The sequence below is a fragment of the Mauremys reevesii genome, linkage group 13 (assembly GCF_016161935.1).
Source record: "Mauremys reevesii isolate NIE-2019 linkage group 13, ASM1616193v1, whole genome shotgun sequence".
In the NCBI taxonomy this organism is placed as follows: domain Eukaryota; kingdom Metazoa; phylum Chordata; order Testudines; family Geoemydidae; genus Mauremys; species Mauremys reevesii.
Window position 1 is genome coordinate 42,085,262 of NC_052635.1, and position 25,457 is coordinate 42,110,718.

At 44.1% G+C, this 25,457-nt stretch overlaps 1 protein-coding gene across 1 annotated transcript; it reads right to left on the reverse strand.

The window, feature by feature from the left end:
• GATA5 (GATA binding protein 5) lies at positions 1 to 25,342 on the reverse strand. The gene is made up of 7 exons (XM_039499082.1): positions 25,087 to 25,342; positions 22,790 to 23,514; positions 18,815 to 18,990; positions 5,300 to 5,425; positions 3,764 to 3,851; positions 2,771 to 2,895; positions 1 to 926 (listed from the first exon to the last, which is right to left on the reverse strand). Exons 2-7 carry the CDS (start codon positions 23,313 to 23,315, stop codon positions 771 to 773), a joined length of 1,197 nt encoding a protein of 398 aa, XP_039355016.1. The 5' UTR covers positions 23,316 to 23,514; positions 25,087 to 25,342; the 3' UTR covers positions 1 to 770.
• Between the last annotated feature and the right edge of the window lie 115 nt (positions 25,343 to 25,457).

The following is a 25,457-nucleotide window of genomic DNA, read 5'->3' on the forward strand; positions in this document are numbered from 1 at the left end:
GACATTTCAAATTTTTTTTTATTATTATCGGAATCTATTTTGACCATTTTTGTCACATGGTTTGCCTAAAAAGAAAAAAAAATTCTTTGGAGATAGAACTGGAAGAGCAGCGTGTTTATCTCATGGATGACTCATGGGATCAGTGTTGAGAGAGTAAATGCTTCAGAAGCTAATGCTCTATAGAGATGATTGTTTTTAATATAAAACAGTATATGTTTAAAACAACAGGGTCTTTTTTTTCCTTTCCTGCCGTGGCCAGTAAACATAAGGAAGGCAACACAGTTTACGTGTTAATAGAATTAAGTTACTTGGTGCCATATTATCACAGTCTTTATAGGAAAGTGGAAGAAATTGCACACAGAGGAGTCATAGAAGGGAGAAATAATCATGAATAAACATAGATTCTGGGATGTATTTATTTGTTTCGTCTCGGGAAGATAAAGGATTCCTCATGAAAAGAGAGACATCCCCGTTTCTTTTGCTTTGGGGAGGCGTCTCCAGTTCACTTCTGCAGAGTGAAAGCTTTTAGAGGAGTGAGTACCACCGAACCCGTCAGTCAGGAAGAATGAACTTGGCCAAGGACAGCCACCATTTTCTAAGCCTTCACTCACAGCTTCCGAGAGAAATCTGTCTTTGAACATAGAATCATATATTGACTACTTGAAACCTTTCAGTCCCAAAGCTCTAAGGCAGCCATTCCTTTTGCCTGTTATCCATTAGCAGGGAAGGTAGAAAGGTTGGTCCAAAGTGTTTTATTGGAAGCCTCGTTTCTAGGCCAATGCCAGTGCACACCAAGAGTCCTGACGGAGGGGAATGCTTAGTCCTGACTGTTGAGTCATGGTAGCAGAAGTGAAGGCGTAATCCTCAGGTTCAAATTTGAACTCGGAATGGCCGCTGGCCAGTGTGTCATCTGATTGGCTTTGAGCCTATGAAGATTATAATAAGGAGAAATTATTATAAAGCCACAGATGTATTTTAATATATATTGAAAGCAGGAGTTTCAATGAGAACATTGAGTTACAGTTACTTTTATTTATTTATATTTGTCTTCGATCAGTGATGCAATAATCTAGCTCTAAAATCATCTAGCTAATCACTTAGGATGGAATTTTCAAAGAAACTTAAGGGAATTGGTGTCTGACTTCCATCGAAACGTCATGGGAATTCGGTGCCTATCTTCATTAGGCTCAATTGAAAACCCCAGCAATTTAGCTGACACTGTTCCAATTTGGAATTAAGGGGATGTAAGATAAACCCATTACTCGCACCATGTCATTAGCAAAAGAATAGTCAGATTTGTCATAATTTAATAGTATGAATACGACAGATCATTAATATGATAGATTAGACCCTACCAGAATTGTATGTGCAAGAGAACCCTGGAACTAGACAAGAGGATTACTTCATTCTAAGACTAAGGTGCCTTAGCAGAGCTCTCTGGAAGAAGCCTGTGATATACCTGGCTCGATTGATTGATTGATTGATTGATTGATGAATTGTGTCCCGTTCAGAGACCTTTGGGCACATGTATGTTCTTTATAATCATAACACCAATCAAACTTATCAATGTCAACCAAGAACCTCTACTATAAACTAGAGAGGGCACCAAGTCTCACAGTTGGGATCTCAGTCGGAACTTCCCTTCAGTTCAGACATGTTCAGATTCAGGAGCTTGGTTAGACCCAGTATAAAGATGACGCACAGTCAGAACATTTTGATTTAGAGCAGAGCCGCCCGGGGGGGGCAAGAGGGGCAATTTGCCCCAGGCCCCGGGTCCCGCAGGGGCCCCCAAGAGAGTTTTTCGGGGCCCCTGGAGCAGGGTCCTTCACTCGCTCTAGGGGGCCCAGAAAACTCTTGTGGGGCCCGGGCCCCTGAAGCTTCTTCCGCTCAGGGTCTTTGCCGGCGGGGGGTCCTTCTGCTCCGGGGCGGAAGGACCCCCCACCAGCGAATTACCGCCGAATACCCAGCTGCACTTCGGCGGCGGGTCCCGCTTTGGCGGCAATTCGGCGGCGAGGGGCTCCCACCGCGAGTCTTCGGGGCACTTCGGTGGCGGGTCCCGGAACGGAAGGGCCCCCCACTGCCGAACCAGGGGCTCCCCGCCGCCGAAGACCCAGGCCCCCGGAATCCTCTGGGCGGCCCTGATTTAGAGCCATCTCTTCCACCAGAGAAACAAAGCACCAATCCGTGCACCCAATGCAATCCATTCGGACAAACTCGTGAGACAGGAAATGGGTCTGACACGCAATGATCTCTAGGGACTACTCTGCGCTGCACTTTCATGAGTGTTAATTACACCTCTAATTGCCAGCAGAACAATAAAGAAAACTCCACACAGGTGAGTATATACCTGTCTGACTAGAAAGCTGTCAAGAACTCTGCAAGTTCCTAATCTCACTTACACTGGTTTTCCATTGACTCCATTGTGTTATTCCTGATTTACAATGGAGCAAGATCAGAATCAAGCCCAGCTACCTAGATGTAACTCCCATTGCCATCAATGAGAGTTGGAGCTGTGTACTCTTTAGAAGGGTAGAACGGGACTCTGTGCAAACTATAAAACTTGTGGTGACCCTTTATATCTGTGCCTAATGGTTTCCAGAGCAAAAGGTGCATTTACGGGTTAGAAGACAGTTTGAGGTGTGGATGGGAGAGTCTAATTATGAAACTGGCTTGTTATAGCAACAGACAATTAAACTACTTAGTCCTGTACCAGCTAGTCAAAAAAATCAATGTGAAGGAATACAAATAGCTCTCTGTTCTCAAGCTTTACCTGGGAGACTGACACTATGGTTTGTCCGGGGTACTGTGATGCCACGTTGGGTTCGGTTTTTAAAGTGACGGTGCTGTCTGAGTTTGTAATGGAAGAAGGGGAGTTAGTGGCTGAAGTTGTAGACCCTGAAAGATAACCATTACAAGATGATAAAGTAACATACACATAAGTCAGTTCTCAAAGAAAAACTCATTAAAATATAAATAGCTGCCTGGACTTTTTAGGGGAGAATCTCCTATCTCATGGCATTATTGTAGCATGAGAGTACTTTTTGTGTGGTAGTTTGTTTGTTTCTCAGGTAAAACACAGCAAAACCAAAACTGATTGGTAAGTGACATGCTAGAGCAGTGTTTCTCAAACTGGGGTCGCCGCTTGTGTAGGGAAAGCCCCTGGTGGGCCGGGCCGGTTTGTTTACCTGCCCTGTCCACAGGTCCGGCCGATCGCAGCTCCCACTGGCCATGGTTCGCTGCTCCGGGCCAATGGGGGCTGCTGGAAGCAGCACGGGCCGAGGGACATACTCTTAAGTGTTTCTGAGGGGAATTTTTTAAATAATCTCTTAACCTTTCCTAGATCCCTCTGCCCCAGCAACTCTTGACAATACCCAGCTGCCCTACTGCTCCCACCCCTATAGGCTCCATCCATCCAACAGCAAGGGATACAGTGTCCGCATGTTTCTTCTAAAATGCCCAGCAGTGAAATAGCTAACAGCACTGCCATTTACATCGCCAACATGAGTGGACACCCCAGTGAGAAGAATGGTACTCCTGTTTGAGGCTCTGGAAAACAACACTGCATCAGCTCACATCTGGAGGATTTTCTTTCCCATCATAAAGACTAAAAGACACTTTTTCTTTGTAGGAAAGATTAGATTCTGCAGGCATATTCTGTAGCAGGAATTCATTTTTTAGCCAATTCCAGAGCTGTAGAATCACTGACAACATTGGGCCCCGCTTATGGTCTAAGCCATAGGGAGATATAATAAAAGAACCATACCTGTTGAGGTTTTGCCTTTGGTAATGTTTTTAGGCTTCCTTTTCCTTGTCTGGATGCTTTCCTTTTTCATTGCCAGAGGTCGTGGCACCTTGACACCCACAAAGTTTGGAATCATTAATATTGTATTGTACTGAGTTCTACCTTGCGTGTTGCTTTTATATTTACATATTGTAGCATGTGCAAAGACCTTGTCCTTCACTAAGTGCTATTTTTCTCCACAACAGGCCTTGGCTGGAAGATGTATAGGGCTGAACAGTTGAGGCTTTCACACAAATTTTGTTTTTTTTCCCATTATTTCCTATTTTCCTTTTTCTGATTTATTAGTGACCTTTGCAAGTGTGTCTTATTAAATTACACCAGTGTGTGGGGCACTGGATGTCCCACGGGGAATGGTCATGGGATAGGGAGATGTTAACCTCTAGGGCGTTGGCTCAAATCAGCCCAGGCTGAAGCACTAAATCTGCTTTGTGGCCTATGGACAATTCACTAGTGGTTCCTGCCCTGAGTGGATAAACGTCATCAAACCACCACACCACTGGTGTCCCTGAGATAATGGACAGGAAAGAAGCATTTACTGTCTTTAAAATTAATAGATTTTAAGGCCAGAAGGGTCTGTTATAACCATCTACTCTGACCTCCTGCATCACACAGGCTAGAGAACCTCACCCGGTAATTTTCGCATCAGGCCCATCTGTTTGATTTACAACAGATCTTTTAGAAAGACAGCAAACCTTGAATTAAAGACTTGAAGTGATGGAGAATCCGCCACGTCCTTAGGTAAATTGTTCCAATAGTTAATGATCATCACTGTTAAACATGTGCACATTATTTCTAGTCTGAATTTGTCTAGCATCAGCTCCTAACCACTGAATTTCATTATGCCTTTTTCTGCTAGACCAGTGGTTCCCAAACTAAGGGCACGGCTTGTTCAGGGTAAACCCCTGGTGGGCCGGGCTGGTTCGTTTACCTGCCGCATCTGCAGGCTCGGCCGATCGCAGCTCCCAGTGGCCGCGGTTCACCGTTCTCAGCCAATGGGGGCTGCAGGAAGCGGCGTGGGCTGAGGGATGTGCTGGCCGCCCTTCCTGCAGCCCCCATTGGCCTGAAGCAGCGACCAGCGACCAGTGGGAGCCGCGATTGGCCGAACCTGCAGACGTGGCAGGTAAACAAACCAGCCCAGCCCGCCAGAGGCTTACCCTGAACAAGCCGCGCCCCTATTTGGGAACCACTGTGCTAGATTAAAGAGCCAGCTACTATCAGAAATGTCTTCCCCATGTATGTTCTTGTAGATCACGATAAAAATCACCTCTTAACTTTCTCTTTGATAAACAAAACAGACGGAGTTTCTTAAGATTGTCACTATAAGCCATGTTTTCCAGACCTTAGATCATTCCTTTAGCTCTTTTCTGAATTCTTTGCAATTCCTGGACTGGATAAAGCTGCCCCTTCCAATAGGAAGTGAAGGCAGGATATTTTAAACCTGGTGGGAAATGATTAAAGACAAAATGGTTTCCTATAGAGGATAAATGAGCGCCTTACCCCATGGAGTTTCATATATAATCCGCAGGCATTGCAGACTGGTTCTCCTTCTGCATTCCGTCTCCAGAGGGTAGTATTGGTTGTGTGACAGTTAGTGCAGCAAAGACCAGCACGTCGCGATGAAGACTAAAAAAAACCCACACACACGTGAAAAGAAGAAAAGTAAGAGTTTGCATGTAAGGAGAAAAGGAAAATCTCAAATTACACTGATTTCCTGGACAATGAAAAATGTTGACTAAATGCACAAGATAACAAAATTCACATCAAAGAAATAGCAGTCCAGTGAGCTCACTTTGATTTGCAAACGTTCTTTTATGGAGCTTGATAAACCTGGCAAACATCCTTTTAATCCCTTCCACTAATGTTGAATAAATATGTTCCAAGAACTAATATTTCATAATATGGTGCAATAATTTCCAAGTGATCCACTCGGAGGGAGACGGGTCTTATAAGAATTATTATCCATGTTTTGAAAGCAGAAATGTTGCAAACGCCATAGAAAAATGCTGTCGATTTAAATTAACTGTTAAAGTTAATGGGGGCCAGACTGATCCGTGGTGTAAATAATCAGTGGTGTTTGGGCTTGGGAGGGGTTCATAAAAAAAGAATGATCCTTTGAACTTCCTGCATCTCCCGCCTCTCATCTAAAGAGCCCAAAGCACTTTCCAAACACTAATTAATTCCAATTTTTGTGGGTGGCTTGACTGCAGGACAGATCCCAAAGCTAATGTTTCTTTAGCTGGAAGCAGAAACACTTGGCAGAAGCAGCAGGCCTGTCTCTGTCAATCGTGTTCTCAGCTAGTGGGAAATTCAGAGCTCTCAACACAGGGTTTTAGCTTGTCAGCTTATGGGCATTTCATTTTAATGTCTCTTAGCTTTAGGCATTCCAGCTATTTGAACAGGAGACTTCAGTAAGTGTAAAGATACTGGTGCCATATTTAATATCATGGACTATTGCCACATTCAGGTGTTCGAGTGATATTCTTCAGCCTGGGGACAAAAATGTCAATTCATCGCGGGGATGGATGCTGGGTGATGCAAGTAACAAAGAATTCCAAATCTGTTTTGTTTTTCCATTATTGCCTCATATCATTACTAAGCATTATGATAAATTGGGTAAAGGGAGACGGAATAAAAATGAAACGTTTTACAAGGTTAGCCGTAAAGTGCAGATCAGATTTGCCTTTCAGAAGACAGGGAGGGCAAAGGGACAGAACGCTCTTTGAGTCACTGGTTGCTAAGCGAAGCAGCTTCCGCAACTTGTTGCAGATCATTATATTCCTTTATACGTTATTTATTTTTCAAAAAATAACCTGTCAAAACATAACCCTGAGATGCAAGCGGATTACTTTTGCACAGAGAAGAAGTTGATGAGGTTCAAAATCTTTCCCTAGCAATTTCCGACCTGAGCAAGAGGGATGGGGTCATGTTATACCTGGTATATACCTAGGCTGGGCAAAATCCTGCCCTCACATATACCTCCTTAACTCCTATTGGGCCCCATTTGCCTAGCTCACATCTTGTGTAGAGCTGAGCGTCCTCAGCTAACTCAGCCAGAGAAGGAGGAGATCAGCACCTCGCAGAATTGGCACAACCCAGCCTGCAAACAGTCCCCTAGTCTCTATCATCATCAATAGTCCCATGGAAGCAGCACATACAGCTAGCCAATGGGCCGACCCACAATAGTAAGGACCACATCTTGTATTAAGGGGAGGGTTTTGGCCTAGCTGTCCTTGCTGAAGAGTGGGGGACTTCTACCACTGACTGGATGTAGAGTCCCACCCTTAAGTGTTAGCAGGACCAGTAATACCTGAGGGGCTGGACCCACCGCCCAGGATGATCAAGTAGGTCTCATGACATGAGGTCAGAGTGAAAATTGGGGTCCTAACCACTGAATTCCAATACTGGGCATGGCACCAAAGTGGTCTTCCTATCTAGATACTTCTATAGCCTTCAACACCCTCGTATTTGAGGGCCTCAAATCACTAATGGATTTTATTCTCTCCCCACCACTGTGAGACAGGAAAGTGCTATTTCCACTAAACAAATGGGGAACTGGGGCACCGGGTAGATGAAATGACTTCTCCAAGGTCAGACACAAAGAATTTGTCAACACGGCATTCTAGTCCACACCATACAGGTGTCAATTTTAGTCTGTGCTTGGGTATTGTGCACTAAATGGCCCATGTAGACCCTGCTGGTGCGCACTAAAATTTCCCTGGTGCACGTTATTGTGGTCCCATTTCAAATGGTACTACATTAGTGTGCACCAGCAGGGTCCACCTGGGTCATTTAGTGTGTGATACCCTAGCGCAGACTAAAAGTTACACCCTCTTGTGTGGACTAAAGCAAGTCTGAAGTCAGTGGCTGAGCTGGGAATAGAAACCGCATCTCCTCAGTTCCAGTTCAATGCCTAACTCAGTAGAAAATCCTTCCTACTCTGTAATCTTTGCATCGTCCGTCACCTAGCAGTTCTGTGATGGAAGAGTGGGTAATATGTAACTGACAGCATTTCAGAACCAACTATAAGATAGTTTTAATAAATTGCTGTTTCAAATAAGTTTACAGACCATGGGGCCATCTCCTTCTCCTAGGGAAGTCACTGGGAGCGGGATCAGGCCCAGGGTTACCAAAATACTGGGTCTAAAAAACTTTAAACATTCTCTGAAGTTGCCCATTGTGATTTAACTTTCCACTGCAGCAAGAAAGACACAGTCAAGGCTACTTTTGCTGACTGAAGGACAAAGGTACAAAATGTTATTGCTAATTTCCCAGCAGTTTACTTAAAAGAAAGAGCGTTCTTGCCCTTCCCCACCCCCAACCCAAGTCCACCATTGTAGCATTCTGACCTTGTCTAGGAAGTTGTTGACTTCAACATTGTACTCCAGTGTTTATTTATATAAATGTAGCATACACTTAAACAAAAAGCCCTTCATGGGCTGCACTTGACAGCCAACTGCTGCTGATAAAGCTCTTGGAATCATTCGTCTGAGCATATTTAATAAAACGTACGCTAAAGTTAGCTACATGAAGGTCTGACCGAGCTACTGGGCCAAGAACCTCAGAATTAACAGAGGATGGTCCCTCTGTGGAGCTGTCTGAGTGTTTACAGAAAACCACAAAGCCATCAGAGACTCAGAACATAGAATTTAAAGCAGGGGAGTTTCATAGAAAATACTTTTGAACCCCCAAAACATCACATCAAAACTCAGCAAAACTTGCTGCCACTTTAGACAGGCATGACTGTTGGGGAATGGGGTCATTAGACAGCTTGCTACAGGTGGGCAAATGAACCTTTGTGAAACCTCTGAAATCTGGATCACTGAGATGTCTCATGAAACCATACAAACTCAGACACAAGGCAGAGTGTTGCAAAACACACAAGTTTGAAATCCGCTGATAAAAAAAACACTATATAAGAACAGTTGATTATTAATTTGAGTTCCTTTGCCATTCTAGCTTTGAATGAGCCTAAAACTCAAGGGGTGGGAAAACACATGAACTGAAACTGATGAGACAGTTAATCAAAACACATCATACATTTTGCACAGATCTAGATACTCATCAGTTAACATGGTATTTAAGCTCAAACCCCAAGTCAAGGTCCCCGAAGGATGTTATAAGTGGAATTACCTACGCATGAAGAGTTAAATTATGGCTATTTTAACTCTTTTCTGAAACTTCTCTATCAAACGAACCTGCTTAGTCAGCTCAGAATGTGATTGGTGTTATTGGTTTTCATGAGAACATTGTTCTTATTATAAGAACATTTTAATCATTTTAATTCCTTTTTTGTTCTTTGTTGGTTTTTTTTGCTAATAGTGCAATAACTTGCATACAACATATCCATGTACGCATTCATGCTCTACTGAAATTATTTCACGAGGTGCAGCAGTAACTATGTGGTATTTTTCTGTGCCACATTTGCAGTGAAATGTTCTATGTTTGCCTTAAAAAAAAAATTACAACCTCAGTAACTTGGACAATAGTTGATTCCTCAGAAAGGGCCCAATCTTACAATTAGTGCATGTTTTCACTGAATAAGAACCAAGTTAAGAATAGAGCCAGCAGATAATTGATATTTTTGGTTTGGCAGCCAAACCAAAAGAATCTGAAAAATATTGTGTTTCATTTGACCCAAACCAATTTCCCCCCCATTTTTTCCATTTTGTTTTGTTTCATTTTGGGTGCTTTTACCCTTTAAAAAAAATCTACCTACATTTCTAAACAAAACATCATGTTTTATTTTGAAAATGTCAAAACAAAACAGTTTGACTTTTTCGGGGAAAAAATTCTCTGTTTCTTTTTTTGGGTGAAACTGTTCGCCAAATTTGACTTGGATTTGCATATAGTTTTGGTCAACCCAAAACTGCATTATTAGAGGCCTGCATCCAGCCTTTCTGCTGTGGGGTCTGACAGGTATCAGGTATTAGGCGTGTTCTGAGCATGCTGCAGGACTGTGCCCTGCTGGAGAGAAAGAGATTCCTCCACCTAGGCTGAGAATCGTGCTTCAGGCATTCCGGGGCTTCAGCTTGAGCCAGGGCTCCGAGCTGCTTGTTACCTGTGGGACAGGGTCACTTGTGCATTAGCTTAACTTTATACACATGAGCAGTCCCATTAAAATCAATAGGACTACTCACGTATGCACAGTTACATGGGCTTTCAGGATCAGGGCCTAATTTATTATTTTGTAAAGTGCTTCAAGATCCCTTGACTATGAGAGATGCTCTATAAAACAAAATTCCATCCCAGCCCATCACTAAGTAATATAGCTTTCTATGGAAATCAATAGGGTTGCATTCTGTTCATGTCAAAAATAAAAAATATGCCACAAAACTGCTGCCTATGCTACTTACAGAACATTGCCGTATCATCTAAAATGGGCTAGCAACTGTATTATTCTTACTTACCGTAGCTTCATATACATGACTACACTACTGTACACAAAACTGCTAAATACCGTTCCTGCTGTACTGTGCAGTCATATTGAAATCTCTAGTGCAAAATATGCCTTTTATTTTAATGCAACTTTGCATAGTAAAAGCAGCATATCCAGCAGGCAAAATAATACATAGTGGAATATCTGTCTAGGCTGGTTCCAGAATGAAGCTCTTAAGATACAAACAACAGAGCATTATTTTATTACAAAGTATATATTGCTATGCACTGTAAGGGACTGTAATTCAATGGTTCCTCATCTTAACAAGACTTTAGTGTTTCACTGAATTCACTGGTTCAAGTACAGCACCCTTTTCCTACCAACCAAGCTAGTGAAGCCTCTATGCAGGGATATTGCACACATTTTTAAAAAAAGTCTAGGACTTAGCAAAATCAAAGCAAATGTGAAACCCTGAAACTCGACTTTTTTTTTTTTAATTTTTTTTTTAGTTTTGGGAATGTAAACAATGGTTTTATGGAAGGCAGGGAGAAATCAGACTTAGGATGACAACATGTATCTTAAAAATTAATCCTTGTGGAATTTGTTCAGCTCAGATATTTCAAAGTTAATTAAATAACAACAACCACAAGCACCAAGTCTGTTGTAAGACTTTAAATAGGAACAAAGGGAAAACAATAGGGATAAACTGGACAAGAAGACATGGGTCCGTTTCCTGGAGTGTACTGAGAGCTCACTCCAGCTTCCTTTACTCAACTGTTGGTAACTAATATAGACTCAGTGATGTTAACAATTGCTTAGGATGCATTTCTGCAGAGCTTCTATCAGTGGAAGGTTTGTTACATAGGGATGGCAGTACAGGGCCCCTTAGGCCTGGTTTACTCTTAGAGATTAGATCAACCAAGCTATGTCGCTCAGGGCTGTGAGAAATGTTGCCTCCAGCTGTGTAATGTAGTTAGGTTGACTTAATCCCCTGTGTAGACCCGGCTAGTTTGATGGAATAATTCTTTAGTCAACCTAGCTACCTCCTTCTGAGGGGTGGATTAACTACATGGATGGGGGAAAAACCTTCCATCCATGTAGGAAGTGTCCATGCTACAGTGGCACGGCTGCAGCGCCGTAACTGTGCCGTTGAAGTGGCTGTAATGTAGACATGCCCTTAGAACCAGAGCACAGCCATCCTCAGTTTCACCCCTTTTTGCCCTCCCACTTCTGCCTTATGCCTTGGGGTTTAAACCTGTTTCCCAGGTGGTTCTGATCCTGACTCTAGCGAAGACAATGAGAGTTTTGCCACTGAACAAATGGGAGCCGAACTGTATTCTTTTTTCAAATGATCTTGCTTATGGAGACTAGAGACTGGCTTGTTCTATGCTGGCTGAGCCATTTCTTCATTTGGAGACTGGATTTTGTAACTGCAGCAGGAAGTGGTTGGTATTCCAGCTGTCAGGTTGCTGATGGACCAGTCACTTTGTTTTTAAATCACCAGAACAACCAGTTTTTTTATATGACAAATAAAGGAAAAGGACAACAGTGTTCAAATACCAGTAGAAAAATGCCAGCTTGACTCTGACATTAAGGGCTAGATTGTCCAGGGCTCAGCACAACTCCCATTGTGACACTAATGGCTTGATTTTCAAAAAGCGCTGTGTGCCTGAATTAGCCTGAAAATCTGGCCCCTTCCAGAGCCTAAATGGGAGCAAAGTCCTTTTGAAAATCTGCCCTCTTAAGGCCAAAGCACTGTGCAGGGGATTCCCACTGAAGTCAATGGGAATTGTACATGTCAGTTGTGGGTTTCCATAGACTAACCCTTGATCCTGCAATCCAGGGCCGGCTCCAGGGGTTTTGCTGCCCCAAGCAGCAAAAAAAAGCAAAACAAAACCGTGATTGCGATCTGCGGCAATTCAGCGAGAGGTCCTTCGCTCCGACAGGGAGTGAGGGACCCTCCGCTGAATAGCTGGATGTGCTGCCCCTCTCTGGAGTGGCTGCCCCAAGCACCTGCTTGCTAAGCTGGTGCCTGGAGCCAGCCCTGCTGCAATCAGACCCTTTGGTTCACAGGCCTCCAGGTGGGTACAAGTGTCTGCCTATGTGGAGTTGATTACAGGAACTGGTCCCAATATTTTCCCTTTCCAGTTCACAGCATTGAATCGTGTGTGAATAATTGCTTTAAAATGATGAAAAATAGTTCCTGTGCATGTTTAGCCCTCTGGAGAATGGGTGTTACATGCTCAGCGGCTTGTTAAAATGTAAATATATCAGACCTGACCATTTATTTTCCTGACAAATCCAAAGGATATTAGTCTGTACTAGCCTCCTTGCTCAGCCAAGGGTTCTGTTGACTTCAAATGGAGTAACACACTAGGAATCGCTGCAGCAAAAAGAGCAGCTGTCATGAGCATCTTGTGTTTTCAACTGTCCGAAACTGCTGAGGTGCATGAGGTTCGCTTCACTAGGAGCTCAATCCCGCAGCTCTTAAGTCAATAAGAACTTTGCCATTGACTTCAATGGATGCCATATCAGACCCTATAGGTGTAAAACCCTGTCCCTACCAGGGCCTGTCATGGCCAGAGAAAATCCTTCACATGGTCATGAATCCTGACCTGAATAGGATACTGCCTGGACTGTAAAAATGAGAGGCTAGGCATGCGTGTGTCTGGTAAAGGGAGTCTTTGGGAGATGGGAGTGAGGGAGAGGAGCTGTGTGAGAGCTTGCCAGACAGACTAAGGGCTTGTCTACACTTACCAGGGGATCGACGAGCGGCGATCGATGCATCAGCGGTCGATTTAGTGAAGACCCGCTAAATCGACCGCAGATTGCTCTTCCGTCGACTCCTGTACTCCACCAGATCGACAAGAGTAAGGGGAGTCGATGGGAGAGCGTCTCCCGTCAACATCGCGTGGTGTGGACTCTGCGGGAAGTACATCTAAGATACGTCGATTTGCGTTATGCTATTCATGTAACTCAAATTGCGCAGCTTAGATCGAATTTCCTCTGTAGTGTAGACAAATCCTAAGACACACACCTGGCCTGCGTGCAGTACACTTTGCACATGGCCCCAGACCTCTTCATCTTGAGATTTGGGGCTGGTGAGAAGAAGGATGGCTTGTACGCACTGGGGTTTATCTATATGTTAGATTAGTTCCATTTGTCAGTCCTAGCTGTTACGTCTCTAAAAACTGGGAATTAAAAGTATTTAGTCAGTAATGATTGCCCAGCGCTAGGCAGATGGCCTGTACCAGGAAAGCCCCAACAATGAATAAGTCCTAATACTTCAACAAAAAACCTTAGCAGCATATCCCAATGCGGCAAAGCCTGGCGCTTTGAATATATACCTATGCAAATGCATTACATCCCCCAGCTTGGAAGTACCATCAGAAATAACAGACTAACAACAGTTCCTCCTGATCTGGCACTGAGGAGTATGGTAGGTAAGTAATGTTGGACATTTCAAATGGCTGTTACACATCTGTGTTTTGAGCTCAGAACATGCAATAAGTGGGACTAGGCTCTGAAACCATCTCTAACTTGATCACTTTTCCTCTTATGGGGAGAGCTGGTTGAAAAATTGAATTTCCATCCCATGGGAAATTCTGGGATTTTTAATTCGGTTTTGTCTCAAATCAGGACAAACAGTCGAAATCTCTGCATGTTCACGTCACAAAATATTCTGAGATATTTCATTTCAACCTCATTGAACCCTTTAGTTTTGATAAGATCAAAACATTTTTTTGACTTGATCATTTCAACTATATTCTAGTATATTATTGTCAAAATGAAGCATTTTGATAATTTCCTACCGGATTTTTTGGTGAAATTGATAGATTCTAGTGGAATGGTTAGATTTTGTTGAATCATCATTTTCCAACAGAAAACCATTGCATCAGAAAATGTTTGACCAGCTCTACTGATGGGGCTGTTGCATAAAGGATGGGTGAGCAGCGATCAGGCCTAACCCCCTGCAGCACAGGAAATAGCCCCAGCGTCCTTAGGTAGCCTGGACTAGTACACAAGTGGGAAGGTGTGAGAGTTAGCCTCCCCTAACTCTATGCACCCTTAATAATGGTGCAACCCATTTGTCTCCATTTCATCTGCTATATGTATTGAAAGAACTCTGAGAAACATCCGCTCTGAAAACAATTACAATGCCAGCATCATTCAGATCAGAATACGGCCCTGGGTATTTTTTGTTACACCGTTCTCACAACAAAAAAGATATTCAAAATCAGTGGAGTTGCTCTGGATTTACATCACTATACCTGAGATCAGAATCTGCCCCAGAATACAGACACTATACACAGAAAACTTCTGAGCAGCAGTAATGACAGAATGTTTTTCCATCAGAAAATGCTGATTCATTGAAAGCAAAATGTTCCATGGAAACATGGATTTCAATTAAATTATGTTTTAAAATAATGGGATGGAGCATTCTGTTGACGTCAAAATGTTTCATTTTGAGAAGGCAACATTTTAATTGTCTGGTTTGAAAAAACATTTTGTTTTGATATTATATTATGTATAATGTAAAAAAAAAAAGCAAAATCAGAAGGAAATGTTTCATTTTTATCAAAACAAAACATTTCCATTCACGGAATTTTTTTAAAATTTTGATTTAAGGGGAAAGTTCACATTTTGGGGGGTTTGTTCCATTTTGGAATGGAAAGAATTGAAATCATGGAATTTTCTGTGAAACAGAAAATCCAGTTCCTGCCCAGCTCTAATTCAGACGCAAGCATCTTGACTATCTCCAGTGACTGCTTTGAAGATATCAATAAATACCAGAAAGCAAAATACAGCAGAATTACATTTTAAAAACAGTTGTTTTTCTTAAGAAATGGGTTATAATAAGAAGTTGGAATCCATTAAAAATCTTATTAAAAATTGGCACTAGACTTCTAAAACAGTTTAACTGATACATGTTAGTTTTAATTTAAAAAAATCGCATCTGCCTGGGTAACTTGTAAACAAAGCTTCAATGGCAATATGATAGAAAACAGACAATTTACACTGAGGCTCACTGAGCACAAATGTTGCGCAGAGATTGTAACTGTTCATCGAAATATTTTGTTAAAAACCAAAATCCCTGCATAGTGACCTTGGTAAGATTTATCATCATGCAAAGGAAAATGGGCTTCTTAGGGATCCCTGAGCTATATGGATCTGATCCTGTAAATTCTTGGTCAAAGCTGTCCATTGATATCCAAAGAGAGTTTTACCTGAGTAATGAGTGTAGTATCCTATTCATATTCTTACATTATATCTATAACAGTGTCTTTAATACGAAAATACTAAGGTCTTTACCAAATTATCTATAAGCCCTAATTCTGCACACATGCTTTACTTCACACACATGCACAGATTACATACACATGTAAAGTTAACACGTGCAAATGTCTTTGCAGTTTTGGAGACATACGTGTAAAAATGAGTGACTTTACATTAGCATTCATGCCCTAAACTCTAGCAAAGAAATCTATTTCCAACTGAAACTTCATTTCACTAAGGACTCATCCTAAACATTTACTAGCGTTTAGCTTGACTGATTTAGAGTTTGAGGGATCGAGTCCTGAGCTCTGTTACCAATCACTGCAGTGTGAAAAGATGAAACTTTTTACAACTAAATTAAAATATCAAAGGTGAATTTACATGAAAAAGACATGCCTTCTCCCCCTTGCAAGGAGACCCAACTGTGATGGAATCCAATGTATAATATCTGTAAGATTAATGTTTTAATCTGAAAAGATACAGCAACTAATGAATACAGTACCCATAACCTATCCTTCAGCCAATGCTGACAGCCAGAGATGCACCAGTGACTGTATGCGATTCCAGCCTATAGTATTTATTTAACCAGGGACAACTCTGGGCTCCAATTTAAATCAGTGGCAAAGCTCTCATGGACTTCAATGGAAGTAAGGCTAGATCAGTGTTCACTTGTTGTTCTGTATTCAGCCCAGTCTAAAAGGTAAATTAGAAGGAGGGGCTAACATGCATTCTAGTGGATAGATAATCAGTTTGTCTATCGAGATGCATGCACTACTGTATATTAACTGGATACTATGCCTGTTCTATGTGTCTGTGATTATCAAAATGGTTGGAAATTGTGAGGCGTATTTAATCTGAAAATACTGCTTAGTTGCACGGCATTTAATTTCCTATTATCCTGAGGGCATTTACACTATGGAGAGTGATTGTTAAGATATATTCATTATTTCAATCTTTTAAAGGCCTGATGGACTTTAATGGGAGCTGGGCCTGGCCTCAAATTGAGACCGTAGGCATTTTATCCTTGAGCCCAGCCTGTACCTTCCAAAGGGGCTATTCCCCTGAATCAGAATTGCAAGATCAGCCTCTTCATTGAACACACAACTAGCTAGTGCCCGACAGGCAATGCCTTTGTTTTGGTCAAGGTTTTCACAAGGACAGGCCCATGCCACACCACTAGTAACTCCCCGGTTGCATTTTTCAGCTAATTTAAACAACCCTCAGCCACAATCTATCAAAGTGGTTCCTGACTTTGTATGGGGCCCAGGCATTCTACCAACCATTTTTTTTTAGGTGTTCGCTTGAAAAATGGCTCCTCTCAATTAGCACCGAGCCATGATATCTGATCAGCCTCCTCGGAGAGCCGCATTCAGGCAGCACACATCCATTGACTTTAGCACTAACTGTGACTGTGGAAGCAGGACAACAGGGTGGGAGCTGGGGACTTGCGTGTAGGGCAGAACTCAAACCTCTCTCTTGGTCTTGGGCAGCCTACATGGGAAAACTTTTCTGCAAACCCAGAAATGCACAAGGCGCTCTGGAAAGGTGATAGGCATACTTAGTTAGAGCTCTATGCACAGAACCAGGCCTTTCCTATTTGAGAGCAATATTAAAAATATCCTCAGCGTTCATACATGTGTTTTATTGATCAGCCTGTATCCACCAATGCGTCTGGAGCTGTGAATTCCTGCATTCAATAATAAGCATGTTAAGTAACTAGAGGGTCCTAATAGATCTCTGCCTGTCACTTGAAGAGGTCCTTATACATCGGAGGCAGAAAACCACAGCTACTCATGTTAGCATTTAAATGTAAATACAGTCCTGTAGCATTGACCCTCATTTTTGAGATCTTTATTCCCATTAATATCTATTTTTTATTCTCTAGCTAACCTGGCTGTATTTTCCTTTGGTAGATTCTTAGTTGTCTACTCCTTACTTCTAAGAGAGCAATGCCTACATGTGCACGCATGAATTTATCCCAATAAAATACATCCAAAGTGATCAAAAACCCAACAGAGGATCACAGTCAGACACTCTATAGATCATTTTAATCTATCTTTGGTAGCCTTCCAAAATATGTTGAGTTTTTTTGTTAGGCATTATAGGGGGAAATTTCAGGGGTCTCAAGAGGCAAAACTTTGGAATGATAACTTTATTATTGACATGAACAGGGAATTCACTTCTTCTACTCTCGCACTCAATATTGTTTTAACTGGCCACTGTATCCTAGAATCCCAATTAAGCTCCAGGCTTTTTCTTTTCTTTTTAAAGAACAGTGTCAAAATATGTCAAATGAACATTGAATAACTTCCCCTGAATTTAAACAGACTTTTTGTTGATAGAGGGGATAACATAATATTTAGAGAAAGGCCAGTCCCCGGGGTAATGAAAAGGTGGTCATATTAAAAACAAAACAAAAAGGGACATGACATAGTTTGCTTCTCTCTTTAGTTTCTGCTTTTATACAGCCCCAGACATTAAAGGTTTTCCCCAGTCTAGGAAGAAACCCTGTCCTTTGTTTGAAATACGAGGCAAGTGGACAGAGAGGAAAGAGGACAAGAGAACCCTCGCTTACTAAGGTTAATTTCATTCTACCTTGCAAAACGAAAGCTCCCAACTGCTCTCAGATCTAGATGTCGGTTAAGGGGTTTTACCTCTGTATTCCCTTGTTAAATACTATCTATTATTATTATTTTTAAAGCAAGCAATTGGATTTCTCTTTGTGGGAACGAATGAGGGGAGATCATGCCACTCTATTCTGATTAGATAAATCATATGCCAGAGGAAACATACAACCTTTGGTTTCTTAGCCTATCGCTTTCTGTCCTTTCAAATCAATCCTGTAGGACTACCACCCGTGGTGCAGTAGCTGTGTAAATAGCGAGTTCATTTTCTTGCAAACTTGCACAGAAGTCGTAGGTTCTAAAATGTCTCCGTTTGTGTCATTTCATCCTTCCACCTTTACCTACTCAACAGCTCAAACGGGGCGGGTGGGGTGTGCTCGCTGTGTTTACATCGGCCAATAATAGCTAACGACTCTTGAACAATAATATCATCCTCATCAGGCGTGATCGATCGCCACCGACCAACGGCAGAAACCGGGCTGAGATTGCTGCGATAACACTGACGAGTTCACTTCTCAGCTGGATTCCTCGGAGCTGCAACATCTCCGGGGCCAGACCTTTAACTCTCCAAGCCCCAGAAGAAAGAACCTCACTCGCCTCTCCCCCCACCCCCTTCCCGGAGCGCACGAACCACCCCCTCTCGCCAGAGCCTGGCGCGGGCACAGATCCCCGCTTCCCTAGCGCGGTGCGGGGCACAGAGGAAAGAAATGGGCGGTTGGGGGTTGCCAGCCTTACCAGCCTCTTCTGCGGCTTGATGAGCGGTCGGTTGATGCCATTCATTTTGTGATAGAGCCCGCAGGCGTTGCACAGATAGTGCCCGGTGCCATCCTTCCTCCAGAGCGGGGTGGACATCGCCCCGCAGTTCACACACTCTCTGCCATCCCCGGGGAATTCTTCCAAGTACTCTGAAACTGACCCAAAGGCAGCTCGTTAGGCGCTCGCCCCCTTCCCCGCACAGGGTCCCTCCCCCCGGCCCGGGATCCCAGGCGACCCAGAGCCAGCGGGCCTGTCCTCAAAGGAACCCCATTTTGTCTTCGGAGGAATAAAAGGCAAAACACGTCATTCCCTGGCCCGTTAAGCACCGATTGCTCTGGGAGAGCACTGGGCTGCTGCGCATTCAGGTGCCACGCGGCTACTTTCCCGAGTAATTCCTACGATTCTTTGCAGGAGCAAACAGCCCCGGGACACCAAGGGTCAGATACGCCCGGGCGTCCCGCCGAACTTTTCTCCATCCTGGCTCCAGCAAAGGACTGTGCTGTTCTCTGGCCTACCAGGATCCCTACATGGCAAATAGTTGTAACATCACAACTGAAAATAACACACCAGGGCGCCACCGAAACCGCGACTCAGGCGAAAAAACTCAGCTGGAAGAAGGGAAACAGAACCTGGGACGTGACCGAGAGCCATGGTAAATAAGGATCAGAAATAAGATGTTATGGGAAGATCCCGCCCTAACACGACTCCCACTGGAGTCCCTGACCGTTTTGCCCACCTCCAGATCGCAGGTGAAAATCCCACGCGTGAAATCCTGGCCCTGTGGAAGCCAAAGGGAGTTTTGCCACTGGCTTCAAAGATTTCTCCTCACCTCACCTGTCCTGGATTTGCCCCGTATGAAATAAATCCTAGGCGGAAATAGCTGAGGGCCCTGTCGCAGGGCTATGAATAGGGGAGTTCTGCTTAAGCAGAGATGGCAGCCGATAGCCAGGTCGGTTTGCTCATCCCGTCACTCAGCCGGGCTCCCACTTTTCATGCCCTGGAGAGGTGTCAGACCCAGGGATGTCAGCTGCAAAACTCCCATTGACTCCAGCCGCAGCGGCGTCAAGAGGAGAACTGGAGCGCGAGAAAGAAATCCAGGCGAATGTATATCAGCCCAAGTTCTTCTCTGCCGACCCTCGTGGGAGCCTGGGTTTTGAAGCAGGACTCTCCCCTATGGCTTCACTGGGCTGAGGATCCATTGCAAAGCACCAGAGGGGACCTGCGAGCCAGGACCCAGTTCAATTAACCCCCATCCCTGCTTTTAGCAGCCCTCTCACGTGTCTCCACGATCTGGGCAAGAAAGAGAAAGGAGCCTCCGCCCTCGCCCCCTGTTTTCCTTTTTATTTAACCTTTTAATGTATCATTTAATGATTTCTAAAAATAAATAAATAAATATCCCGGGCCAGGGGCGATAATGAAGATTGATCTGATTTCATTTCCCTGCGGGCTCCCCAGAAACCGCTTCTCATGTGGCTGGAAGCGGGCCGGGTGCAGCCCAGCTCGGTTGTAAAAATAAATGATCGCTATGATGTTATTGTAAGATGATAAAAGGAGGAGGGTGGGGGGGGAGAGGGAACTGGAAGACTTTCCTGATTTCAATCAAACGGGGTTGGTTGCTGACTGGTGGCGACAAGCAGGCTGGGGAAGGCCTGCTGGAATGTCTATGGCTGATGTACAACGTCGGGGGATGCTGGCCTGTGGGTATCAATCACACCTAGAGCTTCGAGCTGACAAATGACAGACTCGCAGAGGAAGGGGGGAGGGGGTCAGCTTTCTCGAGTCAATCTTCCAGCTCCCAGTACCAGCGCTGGCGGAGTTTGAAATCGTAGGTGGCTGCAGACACACACATCTGATTGCATGTGGCTATAGAACATATATGTACAATAAACGTTGGCTATAAAATAAATGTGCTGTGTGTGTACACACCTATATACCCACATACAGGCACATCTGTTACACACACCTATAAATACACACACTCAAGAATGACATGGGTTTCAAACACACACAGATTTTGCACATAGGTACACGTGTATACTTCCCCATCTAACCCAAAAGGATATATTCATGAGGCACTGGACTAGACATTTCAGAGTGAGATCTGACCCTCTTCTTCCAGAAATCAGAAGGGAAAGTGAAAGGGTTTGTTTGTCTGACTAGCTTTGTGTATCTCCCAGCTGTAGAGTTTTGCCTCAGTTATTTTACAAGCCGGGGATACGGAGCAACCCCTATTATTTCAGTCTTAGTGTAAGTTGATTTAAAGCCTCATTTTTTTGTCTGAAATAACTCCCTCCCTCCCAATCTGGAAGAAGCTGTTATTCGTGGTTTGAAAATTGCCTGTTTTCTTTCCAAATAAAAATGCACTCCTGGTTTCACCTTCTTTGAACTTCTTAAAGAAGCGATCCTTAAAAAAAATCAAAGTTTGGACTTTTTGTTGTGTTAGGGCACTTCACCCCCGCTTACATGATCTAAGAGCAAAAAATAAATAACTAGAAGCGATTCTTGAACACTGCATTTTGGAAGGCCAATAACATACAAAACCGCAGGGCACAGCGAATGACTTTGCGAGGAACCCACATCTCTCAGCAGAAAAGGGGATAGTTTATAAACTGGGGTGATTTCTATGGAATTAACATTTGCTTTAGGCGCATCGGAGAGTTACAGTTCAAGTCATCAGGGGATCCTACTAATTCAGTGGGAAAAAAAGATTGTACATGACTTTCAAAGGCAAATCAAAACGATTTCCAGAAATCATAAGGAAGCATCTGTTTAAAGTGCAGTAGAAGAAAGTAAGATCCGCAATTTGGGAAAGTTCGTAAGAAACATGGAGTGGAGGCATTTTTTCCTAGTTTACTTTGTTCTCACTCGAGAGATAAGATAATTCGATTCACAGCAGTAAAGATGATAAGGATGAGATCCTGAAGTGGATTTTAAAGTACTTTTCAAAACATAATCTTAGGAGAAGAATAGACCCATGAGTTATAAACCAGAGCTGGTCCTATTTATTGAGCAGACCCGGCAGGGTCACGGGGAAGAGGGGGAGAAGCTGGAAAGTTGGCTAGGAACTTGATTTAAAAGGGCTCTCCGTGTGGATAAAAACGAATTGAAGCGGGTTTTATTGTTCAACGCCTGACTAGATTTCACCGTCTCTCCAGAGGCAGCAGATTGATGCAATTGGGGAATTGTTTGGGTGAAGGCGAATTAGGAGACCAAGAGTCTGTTCAAATATAAACTAATTTACCACAATAAATTACTTAAAAGGGAAGGAGCCATAAATCTGCCCTCCTAATTCAAACACAAGGGCAAGTATTGAGGCGAAGGCACGAAGTCGATATGGTAGAAAGGAGAGATCATTTGGGGTAAAAGGCAAGGGGCGTTTAAACAACCTCCATTTTTCTGTCCTCCAGGGAAATTACTCTCCTTTTTAAACGTCTTCTTTCCCCTTCTATATATCTATATCCTGGCATTCACGTGGCAACAACCCAGCTCCTCCCTGGGGAGCGGAGGGGGCAGCTGTTTCCACCACTGGACCCTTCCTAGGGCTAAAGACACAGGGCAGGAGGTCTTTCTAGAGAACCATCTTTTCCTTAAGGTTCACTTAAAACTCAGGGGTCAGATTCTCCTGCCTCATTGCTCCCATCACCTGACTCCTCAGATAGCCCCATTCATGCCAGCGGGGCAGAGTCAGGCGCTGCTTGGGCACAAGGACCGGGCCCTGCATTTAACACGCTGGGCTCTTTGGGGTGAGTTTTCGGGTCCCACGAGGCTCCTAGCAGCACTTTCGGGAGCGGCTCCTGCTGCCCACCGAAGCTGGAGAAGCGGGAGCCTTACACATCATTTGCATCTTAAAAAATAGCTAAACCCACCCCAGGGCCGCCGGAAGGGAGAGCTCCTGGGGGGCTGGGAAGGGGGCTCAGCAGTGCCCGGGGGCAGCTCCCAGGGGCGGTCACCTACCGAAAGTGGATCTCCTGCCCGGCAAGGCAGCCTGCCTGCTCTGGAGACTGTGCAGGACGCTGCTTTCAAAGTGCCCCGCGGTCCAGGAGGGAGGCATCTCCGGGCTCACGTAGGCCGGGTAGGGGCTGGAGTAGGATCCATTGACCGAGCGCACCAGGGCGTTGCTGTACTGCTCCCGGGCTCCGCTGCCCAGGAGCAGCGGGCTCTGGTAGGCTCCCTCCCGGCCGGCGTTGTTGCTGACGGGCGGGCTGTGCGAGTAGGGGAAGCCGGAGGACGGGTGAGGGCTGCTGGGGTTGAAGGCGGAGGCCTCGGCGCCGGTCTGCGCCCAGCCCGGGTGGTTGCCCAGGGGGTGGCTCTGGTGGGCTGTCTCGCAGCCTTGCAGGTAAGGCAGGGTCTGCAGCATGGAGGGCACCCGCGGGGTGGGCACGTACACCGGGGAGCTGGCCGACGAGTGCAGGAAATTGCTGGAGTCGTGGGAATAAGCCGATTGCCCATGGTTGGGGGCGAGGGCTAAACTCTGATACATTTTATATCCTCCAAAGCGGGGCCGAGGCCCGGGGCAGCCGTGGGTCGGGAAAAGCAGCCACTCAGGTGGCGCAGAAGTTTTCTGTGGGGTGAAGCGTAAAGATTCCTATGTCAAGGGCTGGGAGTTTGGCATGAGAAGCGGGGCTGCCCTGCAGCTGGCTCCAGATGTTCGGGCTCGGGTCAGTAACAGTTACAGGCACCTGAAACATGAAAGCAGCGAGATATGAACTTTTTTTTTTATGGCACAACTATTATATCATAAAAAAAAACCCGGGTTGGTTCGCAGCAGCCTCTTGCACCTGTCCTTCCACACGGACACCGCTGCAAGAGGAGGGATGTTTTAACACGTCTTCGGTGAAGGCGATCGCGGCTAAATACGACGAAAAGAATTAGGATGGGAAGAAGCACCGGGTGAGAATTAAAGGTTTGGATTATTGCCAGCTGCAGATGTTTAGTTCAGATCCGATTTTAGTTATTCAGTTTGCCAGTATTATCCATAACAATTCACTCTACAGAGAAAATTCACTATATTGGGTATTATTATATTGCATAATACAACACACATATCCAACATATCTTATTATACCACACATACAATTATATACATAGGCACGATCATATCCAACATACATAATTATACCCCACATACAATGACATACATAGGCACGATCATATACAACATATATAGTTTATATTTATTGTGTATATTTCGCATCATATGTATTGAAATATATAGTGTTACTTATATAAATATTGGCTTTGCACTAGATAATATATATTGTGGATTTTGCTTTAGTGTCTATCTATAGAGACGCCACTCAAGAGTCCCAAAGTTACATTTAGGCTACATAAAATAAAATAGTATTTCAAACGGGGTACTTCTGTGTTTTAAACAAATGCGCTTAACTTTTGTTATTAAGAGGGTTTTTTAAAGGGTTTCTTCACAAATATTCTGCTTCCCATGTACATTTCGCCAAGTTCTAATGCGATTTGCTTTTTCTTTACAGCATCGATTTGGACAAATAAAAACCCTGAAGTCGTTTTAACCATTTAATATTGTCCTGTAGCTGATTCTTGGTTTCTTTTTTTGGAAAGATAATTTTTCAATTCTGTAATGAACACAAACAACACATAAAATCAACACTTTTCTAGAAGACTTTCCTGCCATATAAATAACGTCATTTGTGTTTAACCCTGCCAGGAAGAGAAATTACTGTTCGCGTTCAGCCATCAGTCTACTCAAGAGCCACAATAATAAGTCGCAACACAACCCTACAGCTTCCTCGGCGATTTTAAGAAGTCAGCAAATTCGGTGTCTTTTTAAAAACAACTCAGCAATCGTGGCTGTGCTGTAAGTAATGGGCCTCGGTGGGAAGATAACCCGATCAGCTCTTGCACACGGGAGCAACAGAAAGCGGGGCATGACAAAGATCTTTCGGAACGAGAAAGCAAAGTGAAGAATTCAACGTGTTGCTAATTCCCCCGGCCTGTTGCGCAGGGGTGAGAGGAAAGGCTCCTCTCCACATCAGGATTGTGCTGCTTCCTTGATAAGAAGCAAAAAAAAAAAAAAAAAAATCCTAATCTGGCTCCTCTATAAAAGGACCCTCTGAAAATGGGATTTTTTTTAAAAATCAGAGACCACGTAAATCACGGAGCAATATCACTAGCTGCCTCGCAAAGCTAACAGAATCCCATCGGGAAACCTCCCGACTCCCCGGCATTATCTCCGAGATAAGAGCAGCTGGCAGATAAATTCGCCGAGAAGTACTTACAGTGCAGCGGGGAAGGAGCAAAACCGTGCATGGCTGGGTGGGAATTCAGCAGCAGCTGAATCCAAATCCTCGGGGAAATTCCAGCAAAAAGAGGGACTGATTTGCCCCCCCCCTTCCGCAGTAAAGAATCGGTGACTTTAACCCCCCCGCCGCCTTCCCCTTTGAAGGGAGTGGTATCGCTCTGATAGGGTTTGACCCAGCTCCCCTATCTGCGTTAACTGGCTCCTTTCGCTGCTAATCTCGGAGTTAAAGTGGTTCCCTTCGCTTTACAGCAGGGCAATTGTATGGCCCGGATCACGTGACCCCCCCCCCCCCCCCGGCTAGGTAGGCCGTGGCGTTCTCTAAGGATTGGGTGTCTCCCAAAACCAACC